We start from the raw sequence: 10,420 nt of genomic DNA, 5'->3' as shown, positions 1-10,420 counted from the left end.
GTTTAGGGCTGTTGTACATAGGGTCGCTGTAAGTCGCAAGCGACTCGACGGCACATAAAAACAACAACAACAACAGCCATGATGATCATATTTGTTTTCAGTATAACTATTTCACATGAAATTCCTCCATCTCAGCCTCCCACAATCAGTCCATCTTTGCCAGCATCCTCTTCTTTCCCACTGCCCATGGGTATAAGTCAAATCGCTCTCTGCCAAAATGACATCCCTGCTGAGAATGAGAATGTTTCCAAACTGCTTCGAGTGTAGAATCTTAATATTCTGATAAGGTGGATCTTCACTTCAGCAGGCACCAGTATCAATTGGATGCCCCTTCTCGAACTAAGGGTGGTAATCTCCTCACCCTTACAGCACTGTCCTGACACATTTCTTTCATTTTTTTTTCCTTCTACCTTGTTCAAAAGACTGCCAATTTTGTTTTCATTTGGGGTGTCATTGCCGTAACTCTGAAGGACCAGCAACACGAATCCACGGAGGTAGATTCTCAAGCTCCCAAAACTGCAGTTTTTGCTGGTATAAGTGGCTAAGTAGCCATGGTCCTGCCCAGCGTGCACAGACTCCATCATTCCCTGCTCTGAGAAAATGGACTGGAGGCCTTTTAGAATGGTCTTGCCATCATCTGTGGCACTGAGCCTTAATTCCGACGTGCTGTGTTGTGCTGCTGCCGAAGTAGGAGGCCGTGGGTCATGCCTGGGAGGAGGTGGCTGCGAGAGGCCCAAGGCTGAGCAAAATAGCCAAATCCTTATTGCTAACTATACCATTCAATATTTTTCTATTAGCTGATTAATTAGGTTCATAATTACTACCTCCTTCTCTTATACCCATCTTCTAGTATAGCTCTCATAATCTAGCAACTGTCTTATCCTTAATAAAAGAAAATCTTATTATTATAATTTCTGTTATTCAAAAGTGCCCTTAGCCAAAACAGAACTCTTAATACTCTAGCACAAATTACAACTTTAATATTATTTGTTGATAGGTAGTATATTAAAAGCAAAAATGAGACTCCAAAGTTTAATAAGTAGTCGAGTCTTTTTCATAAACATCCCTCTTATTAGAAGCCAAGTAGCTCCAATTTACAATTACTAAAGACAAGTGTGCCCTTGTCTGTTGTTGTTGTGTGTTATCAAGTTGACTAGGTCTCATGGTGACCCTAAGAACAACAGATCTGAGGCCACGCTATCCTATGCAGTCCTCCCCGTCTCTGACATGTTCCAGCCCTGTATCAATTCATCTTGTTGAGAGTCTTCCTCTCTTCCTCTGACTGCCACCTTTCCCAGCATGGTATCTTTTTCCAAGGACTGGCCATTTCTGACAACATGCCCAAAGTATGTGAGATCAAATTTCACTATCCTTGCCTCCAAGGCAAAACCTTGCTTTCACCTGCTCCAAGACATATCTGTTTATTCTTTTGGCAGTCCAGGGGATATTCAGTACTCTCCTCCAATATTGCAGTTCATACAAAGGATCAATTCTATTTCTGTCATCTTTATTCATGGTCCAACTTTCACATGCCTAGGAAGTAATTGGAAAGACCATGAGGCACAGTAAGTTAGTTTTTTTTAAAAAAAAAAAAAGGAAGAAAGAAGAGGAAGAGGAACAGGAATGAGGAGGAGGAGGATTATTACTATCAGTATTACTATCAGTGTAATAGTATTTAGAACACTTTAGTTATTTAACATCATAGAAAACAACTTATTTAGGTATTCTCTGCTTGGCTCCACAGTCAACACTCTTGGCACCAGCAACCAGGAAATTAAAAGACATATTGTGATGGGCAGATGCTCTGCTGAAGAAGGAGGGATAATCTCCTCCTGTACCAGTCAGATCCAATTTGATGGTACACACATAAAAAATTTTTTTAAAAAAAAAGGTGTACTGTGATGGGAAAGTCTACTGTTAGGGACCTCTCCAAAGTACTGAAGAACAATGGTGTCTCTCTGGAGATTAAAGTGTGTCTGATACAGGCCATGGTCTTTGCAATCACTTGTTACACATCAGAAAGTTGGACAATGACTAGGAAGGTTAGAAGGAGAATTGATGCCTTTGAGCTTTAGTGTTGGAGAAGAGTATTGAGGGTACCATGGACTGCTAAGAAAACAAACAGATTCATCCTGGAGAAGGTGAAACCAAGCTGCTCCTGGGAGGCAGGGATACTGAGACTGTCTGACATATTTTGGTCACGTTTTAAGAATACACCAGTCCTTGGAGAAGGACATCATGCTTGGGAGGGTGGAGGGACAGCGCAGGAGGGGAAGGCCCTCTATGAGGTGGATTGATTCAGTGACTGGGGTAATCGCGATGGGTGTGTCAGAGACAGTGCAATTGCCACAGGACAGTGCAGAGTTTAGGGCTGTTGTGCATAGGGTCACTATGAGTCGCAAGTGACTCAATGGCACATAACAACAACAACAAGTAGTGGATTCAAACCACTTATCTTTGGGATTCCAGTGTGGTTTCTTACCACTAAGTTACCAGAGCTCTCTTCAAGAACTATGAGAATATTTAAAAGTTTTCTAAATGCAGTAGAAATTAGTTAAAGATCATTATGCAACTGGATTTATCTGAGTAAAAAGCCTTGTACAAAGATATCAGATAACAACAAAAGAATCATCATAACAAATTCATGAGAAATTAAGCCATTTTATTGTGCACAAATGAAATATAGCCAAACAAATTCTGAAAATAAACACCAAAATGATTGTGTTATAAGCCCCACAGAAGAAGATCTGGCAAAATCAAAATAGCCACTTGGTGGCATGCAATAAAATTGCAAGATAATGAGCAAAGTCTTCAATGAAGCAACTCATTCCAGGAGAGACTAATTAGTCACAATTATCTTGATATAGTGAGTTCATACAAAAAAAATAAATAGAATAGAAATGTGGAGCATGACTCAGAACCACGCTTTAAGGGTCCCTTGGGCATCTCCAAATGGATTACAGACAGCAGTAAATATGTACTCACAAAAGTACACTTAATTTTTTGATAAGTTAAAGAATCTCCCTGTTGAAAAATCATATCACATACAGAGCAACTCAAATATTATTAGATTATATGTTTCCTACTCCAGAATCTTCAAGTAGTTTTCACTTCCTGCAAACAAAGTTGTGTCATCTCTATAACACAGGTTGTTGATGAGACTTCTTTCAATTCTAGCACCACATTCAACATTCATGGATTGGAAGAAGGCTCATCAACAAGTTCTCGAATCATCTGCTCACCATACAGATTAAATAGGTAAGGTGAAGTGATACAACACTAATTCACACACTACCTGGTTTTAAGCTATGCAGTTTTCCCGGGTTCTGTCTGGACAATCGCTTTTTAGTTTATGTATAGGTTTCAAATGAACACAATTAAGTGTTCTGGGATTCTCAATCTTCTCAATGCTAGCCATAATTTGTTATGATTCACACAATCAAATGCCTTTGCAGAGTCAATAAAACACAAGTAAACATATTTCTGGTATTCTCTACTTTTAGCCAAGTCCATCTGACATCAACAGTGATATTTCCTTGCTTCATGTACTCATTTGAATCCAACTGGAATTTTTGGCAGTTCACTGTTAATGTACTGTTCCAGCCATTTAAAATTAATCCTCCTAAATATTTCATTTGTTTGTGATATTGTTTAATAACTTCTGCACTCTGTTGAATCACTTTTTTTGGAATGGAAACCAATATGGATCTCTTCCAGTCAATTGGCCAGGAAGCTGTCTTCTAAAGGTGTCTTCAGGAAGACTTGAAGAAGTTATTGTCTTCAAGTTTAAAACTCTTCAAAAGATCAAAGACTTTCCAATATAGATTACATCTCAAAATCAAGAAAGCAAAAGTCCTCACCACTTGACAAATAGGCAACATTATGATAGCAGGAGAAAGGACTGACGTTGTCAATGAGTCCATTTTACTTGGATCTGTACTCAACACCCATGGTAGCACCAGTCAAGAGCTCAAAAAACATGTTACATTGGGAAAATATGCTGTTAAGCACCCCTCCAAAAGAGCAATGATATCAGCTTTAAGACTAAGGTGTACCTGATCCAAACCAAATCAATTACTCTTTACATATCTGAAAGTTGGACAATGTATAAGGATGTCAGGCAAAGAATTCATGCCTTTCATTTGTGGTGTTGAGAAAGGGTACTGAATTGCCCATGGACTTCCAAAAGAACAAACAAGTCTGTCTTGGAGGAAGTACAGCCAGAGCTTTCCTTAGAAGCAAAGATAATGAAACTTAGTCTCACACATCCTGGGTATGTTGTTAGGAGAGTCCAGTCCTTGAAAAACGACATTATTATTCAACAAATGGTGCTGGAAAAACTGGACTTCCACCTGAAGAAAGTTGAAACAGGATCCACATCTCACACCATACACAAAAATCAATTCAAGGTGGATCAGAGACATGGGAGTAAAGCCCAAAATCATAAGGTTCAGAAAAGACAAACTGGGATCAGCTTAGAAGTGCTAGTCCATGGTATAAAGACACTGCCAAGTACAACCAGAAATGCACAATCTTAAGAGAATAAAATTGATACATGGGACCTTCTACAGATTAAATCTCTGTGCACCTCAAAAACTTTTTGGTGAATTCAAAGTTTTCAATGTGCTGTGAAAGCATTTTCCCCCCAATTGTTGAGATTGGCCCTAACCCAAACAAAAAGGAAAATAGAGGAAATTTGGATGACAGAAGAAGAGTCAATCCCTTTGAATTGTGATACTTGAGAAGAGTATTGAACATACCAAGAAAACAAATAAGTGTGCCCTGGAGAGGGTGAAATCAGGTTGCTCCATTAAGGCATGGATTTTGAAACTCCATCCCACATATGTTGGGCATGTTGCTGGGAGGTAGACAGTATCATTTGGTGAGAAAGGAGGCATCAAAAATACATATAATGTGGACTTGGGGCGGGAGGGGTTGCATACAATGAAAGAGTTTTTCTTTCTTTTCAAGGAGAAGAGTGAATTGGGGGAAGGGGTGGGTAGGGGAAAAAGTGCAACAGTGAATGTCTGGAAAACCTAAGTCTCTATAAACTTTCATCAAAATTAATTTATTTTAAAATGACATATGTTGAGAAAAGTGGAGAGTCAGAGAAAGAGAGGAAAAACCCTAACATGGACATGGACTTGAGCATGACAGATGCAGTGAGTATGGTGTAGGGACAGGGCAAGCTTCAGATCTGTTGTTCATAGACTTCCTATGAGCCACAGTTGACTCAACGGCACCTAAAAGCAACAACACCGCCGTCAAATTAGTTCAAATCACAGCAGTAAGAGAAAGCAGAATTGCCCATATGGTTTCTGAGATGGTAAATCTTTATAGAAGCAGATTACCTTACTTTCTCCCATAGAACAGGTGGACCTTTTGGCTAGCAGCCCACTTCTTATCCTGCAATACTACCGGGGCTCCTCAAATAACATCACTCACCCACTGCCAATGAATAGACTCTAAAGCACAGTGACCCTCCGTCAAGGTTTCCAAGGCTTTATATCTATGAGAAGAAGTTGCCCATCTTTCTCCTGCAAATCAGCTGATGGATCCCACCCACTGACCTTTGGGTTTATACCAAAATACTAATGCACCATGCAGCCAGAACTCCTTAACACTTACAGGGGAGATAAAATACTATAAAAGCTTTTAGAAAGGCAGTCTATTAATGCAAAGAATTTGCTTTCTTGATCAGCCCTGGGAAATCTTGGGTCATAATTTATGACTATTCCAATCTCTTTTTATCCAGCTATTTTTGTTTGTCTCACACTTGCTCAATGTCTGTTAAACTGTTTTGACAGATGAGTCAACAAACAGTTTTAAAAAAAAACCAGACCAAAAAAACAACCAACATGTTAATCACCATGCAGTCTGAAAGTCAGGTCGCCACAGATAATGTTTTATCTGTAAGGAAAACCAACCACAGTGGGCTGTCCCCTTCCCCCCATATATTTTACTAAATGAGGACCAGGGCAAAGGACCTGAGGATAAAGTGTTTGCACACACTTTGAGAAAGACATACTATTCTATGACTTAGAGCCATTTTAAAGCCTGCTTCCTTAATCAAGGACAACTCATCTCAATATGCTTGTGTCTTCTGAAAGTCAGCCAGCCCAGTGCACACCAATCAGCAGCAGGCTCACAAAAGCTACTTCGTGAATGGTGTCGTCACATCTGAAAGTACCCCAGTCTCTGAACTCTACGCTAACTACCATTTCAGACCAGCATTCTATTCTGCTTGGCTGTGCCTGGCCAGCACAGCTCTCTCTTACTAGAAACCAAAACCCACTGCTGTTGAGTCCATTCGAACTTGTAGCAACCCTCTATTAGATTTCTTATGCTATAAATCTTTGTGGGAAGATACTGTTCATCTTTTCCCATGGAACACCCAGTGGATTTGAACCACTGACCTATGGTTTAAATTCCAACACACTGTGCACTATGCCAGACCTCCTAAACTCAGCTTTGCCTTCTTATTTCAAATATATAGCAATGATCCCATGATCCTTTGACAAGGGCAAAACATATCCTCTTTTATTACCAGTTCCTATCTCAGTGTCTGATACAGGTGAGGTTTTCAGTGTTTGAATAAAACTCAGCAGATAAGAAATCTGAAAAAGTGTTGTAATTTCCTAGGTAACATAGCTACTTGGAAGCACTGTATTTAGCATTTCAGGTGCCTCCTACAAGTGAGAATTCAAGATGCCTTGTTTGTAATTAACCCTTCACAGTAACATCAGGAGAGACACATTTCTTTATTGTTTGAAGAGCCCTGAATCATTTTAGAGCCCCATAAAGCCAAGGAATTCATTTCTGAAAGTGAACTGGCAAAGAGATGGCAAAATATGCTTTACCATTTGCTACCATCAGAGCAGAGCAGTGACAGCTCCTTGACTTTTAAAAATAAACCCCAAGGGAAAGGGTAATCCCTCTCTCTCTTTAAAACTGTGTTTAGATTGCTGGTAAACTCGGTTTTTCTGAGGAAGCATCCTGCAGAAGAGGATTTATGTAAGTAATCCTCTGGTCGGGTTTCTTCTTTCTCACCTAAAACTCGGAATAACACTCCTATAATTGGGGCATAGTTACAAGCATTTGCTGTCAAAGGTGCTTCCAGCATTCCTACCCATCAGCACTCTCTGTTCCATTTGCAGTCCCACTAGACCAAGCGTTTCTAAATTTGGCACTATTGGCATTTTGTACTGACTAACTCTTATATGAAGTGAGTTCTGGTGGCCTAGTGGGTAAGGACTTGCACTGTCAAACTGAGGGAGGTGATTTGAATCCACCAGTCGCTCTGCGGGAGAAAGATGGGCTGTCTCCTCCCATGTGATTTATAGTCTCTGAAAACTGGCTGGAGGGTCAGCTATGAGTTGATTTTTACTTGACTTTATTAAGTCTTTATGGGAAGGATCACTGGAGCCATACTGCATTCTCTATTGTACTGCCTGCCAACAGTGTTCAAATCTACCAGCTCCTTGGTCTCAAAATGATGGGTAGTCTCCTCCTGTAAGGATTTAGAACTCTGATCCTCTCTACACTATACTATGTATAGAAGTAGCTTACTCTAAAAAGCACTATATTACAGCTTTTGTGCTGTGTATATATTTCCCTCACTCAGTCAAAGCTTTCATAGGCACTATCTTTTTACTCCTTTTATTAAGTCCATTGTGAGCACTCACTGTACCCAAACAAATATAATCAATGGTTCCAAAATCAGTAACAGAAAACAAGGCTGTGTAGTTTAGATTTTTGATCTAACTTAAATGCAAGAGGTAGGTTTAAACAATCATCTTTAGCAATTGGGGATGGGGTGGGGTGGGGAAGAGGGTCTCTACCAGATTTAGTTCTCATGCTGCTTCGGAATCTTGAATGATAGAAATTGATTATTAAGAATTAAACAAAAGCAGAGCCATGCAGGTGGAATGAAGAATAGGGAAGAACTGTTCCTGTTGTTGTAATTGTTATCTTACATCAAATGCCACCTGTGGGCTCTGCAGAATTGTCTGCCCTGATTCCCCCCCCCCCCATTTTCTCCTGTAACTTTACTCTTGTTCAGGAAGGAAAGCAAATGATGCTCATTCACACGGACAGCCTGGTGGGCAGAAGGGGTGGTGAGAGATAGACTCTCAGAAACAGTGAAGTTCAGCAGCAGAAAGAGACTGAATGCAGGCTCGGAGAGGAGCGTAAACAGTGCCTTTCTTTAATCTCTGATCAGGAGAGAAGGTTCTTGCAACATGACAGCTAGTAACCTAGGAGATATCATTTTATGCAAAAATTAGCTGCTGTAATTTGCAAAGGAAAGGAATGAATCAGAATAAAATAAAAACCTAATCTGCCTTTGCCTTATGTATGGTAACATCCCTGCCAAGTCACTTTACCATCTTTCCCTTTCCTGATCCGTGAACACCTCCCAACTCCAAGATCAGAAAGCGCCAGGGTCATCCAGTAAAGCCTCAGGCATCAGCTTCTGCAGGTCCTTAAAGTCTTTAGAACCAAATTCGGCCTTGTGGAATTAGCTCATCCCACCCTCCATTCATATATATATATATATACACACACAACCACTCAGAGACGGCACATGACGTTATCATCCCTCTGATGGTAATATTTTTCAAAGTCTCTGATGCTCCCTTTCTCTTTCCCAGTCTATTCCTTGCCTTTATCCTTCCACAAAGAGGAAAAGATTTTAGTTTACGCAAATCTAAGTGTTTGGTACTGGCTTTGGCGGTTTGGTTTTTTGGTTTGGGGAATGTGTTTTGTTTGTTTGTTTGCAGGGGGGTGGGTGTATGTGTGCTGAAAATAAAGCTTGTCCACATATATATGAAGTATTTTTAGGGGTTGCTATCACACCCACCTCGATAGCTTCAGGCATGGGTGAGACACTGTTGGTCCTCCTGGAGCCCACGCGGAACTTGGCCGCTTTGTAGATCTTCCAGTACACGAAGAGCACCACGCAGAGCGGCAGGTAGAAGGCGCCCACGGTGGAAAACACGGTGTAGGACGGTTCGCGACTCACCTGGCACTCCTCATTGCCCTCGGAATACGTTTCCCCCCAGCCGAAAAGCAGCGGGGCCAAGGAGATGACTGCAGAAAGAGCCCAAGTGAGAGCGATCATGATGTTGGAGACCCGCTTGCGGGCGCGCAGTGTGTACTCCAAGTGGCGTGTGATAGACCAGTAGCGGTCCAGAGCGATGGCTGTCACGTTCCAGATGCTGGCAGTGCAGCACAACACATCGCACGAGATCCACAGCTGGCATAGCCTACGGCCTAGCTGCCAGCGGCGCCCAGAGAGCTCGTGCACCAGGCTCAGTGGCATCACCAGCGCTGCCACCAGTACGTCCGAAATGGCCATAGACGCCACCAGGTTGTGTGGCACGCGGTGGAAGGTGCGCACACGCAGAATGGTCGCCAGCACCAGAAGATTCCAAGCGAACGTCGCAGCCACCAAAGAGCCCAGCAAAGTCAGAACTAGAACACGGAAGACTGAGAGAAGAGGCGGGCTGGGGCGCAGGTCCTCTGTGTCCAGGCTGCGGTTACTCTCCAAGGAGGACGGGGTGAAGATGGGAACATAAGTGAGATTCACAGGTAAATCCATGTCTGGGGCAGGAAACCAGCCCCAGGATCCGCGCAGAACGGTGTCCAGGACCACCCAATGTGGCCAGTGCACTCACAATCACTCCAGACGTTTACAACCTCTGGCTAGTGGCGGGGTTTCGGGGAAGTGCCTGTGAATTTGGCTCCAACCCCGCGTGCAAGTGAGCATCCGTGTGAGATGGCGTGGCGGAGAGGAGACTGGGCTGCAAGCCGCGGCAAGTCCGAATTCGTCAGAGGCTGGGAAAGCACAGGCGAGGGGCTGCGTCTTGCAGCGAGGGCCCGCCTAAACGGTCACATGCCCAGCGCTGCTCACCTCAGCGGACACAGCTGTCTGGTTGTCCCAAAGCGAGCATCTCCCAGGCGGGTGCACGCTCTGCCGACTGGGGCGAAACTGGAGCAGCCAGTCTGGGTGCCAGGAGAAAGAAGTGTTGCTGCGTCAGAGCCTTAGCTCCGGCAGCAGTTGTCTCCCCACCCGCCCCTCTCTCCTAGAAGCTGGCTTCAGACTCTCTTCTGAGCTAAAGAAGCCACGCTTTCCGGGACCTGCTTTCCGTTTCCCCACCCCCCACCCCCACTCCTTCTCTTCCCTAACCCGTATGGGGCTACAGCTGGGAAGAAAGAAGAAAAAAAAACACACCACCATTGCAACCATTCAGATCTGCCTTCTCAAACTGGGGATCCAGCCTTGCGTCAAAACATCAGCTGCTAAGAGCTGCCTCCCCAGTCTCTCGGTAGCACAGCGCCTACGCTTGGCGCTGTCCTTGGTGCTGCTGCTCTTGCGGAGAAGGGGGCTGGCCACGTGGAACAAGTTTACCAATACACA

At 43.0% G+C, this 10,420-nt stretch overlaps 1 protein-coding gene across 1 annotated transcript in view; it reads right to left on the bottom strand.

Moving 5' to 3' along the window:
- Nucleotides 1-9,601, bottom strand: part of HTR5A (5-hydroxytryptamine (serotonin) receptor 5A, G protein-coupled) — a 30,866-nt gene extending 21,265 nt beyond the window's left edge. The window contains exon 1 of the mRNA XM_006887651.1: nucleotides 8,861-9,601. Within this exon, the coding sequence (XP_006887713.1) occupies nucleotides 8,861-9,601 (741 nt within the window). The remainder of the gene's footprint in view (nucleotides 1-8,860) is intronic.
- Between the last annotated feature and the right edge of the window lie 819 nt (nucleotides 9,602-10,420).

Source organism: Elephantulus edwardii, unplaced genomic scaffold (genome assembly GCF_000299155.1).
Source record: "Elephantulus edwardii isolate Elephantulus edwardi_28Jun2011 unplaced genomic scaffold, EleEdw1.0 scaffold00060, whole genome shotgun sequence".
Lineage (NCBI taxonomy): Eukaryota > Metazoa > Chordata > Mammalia > Macroscelidea > Macroscelididae > Elephantulus > Elephantulus edwardii.
This window is presented reverse-complemented; position numbering and strand designations above follow the sequence as displayed.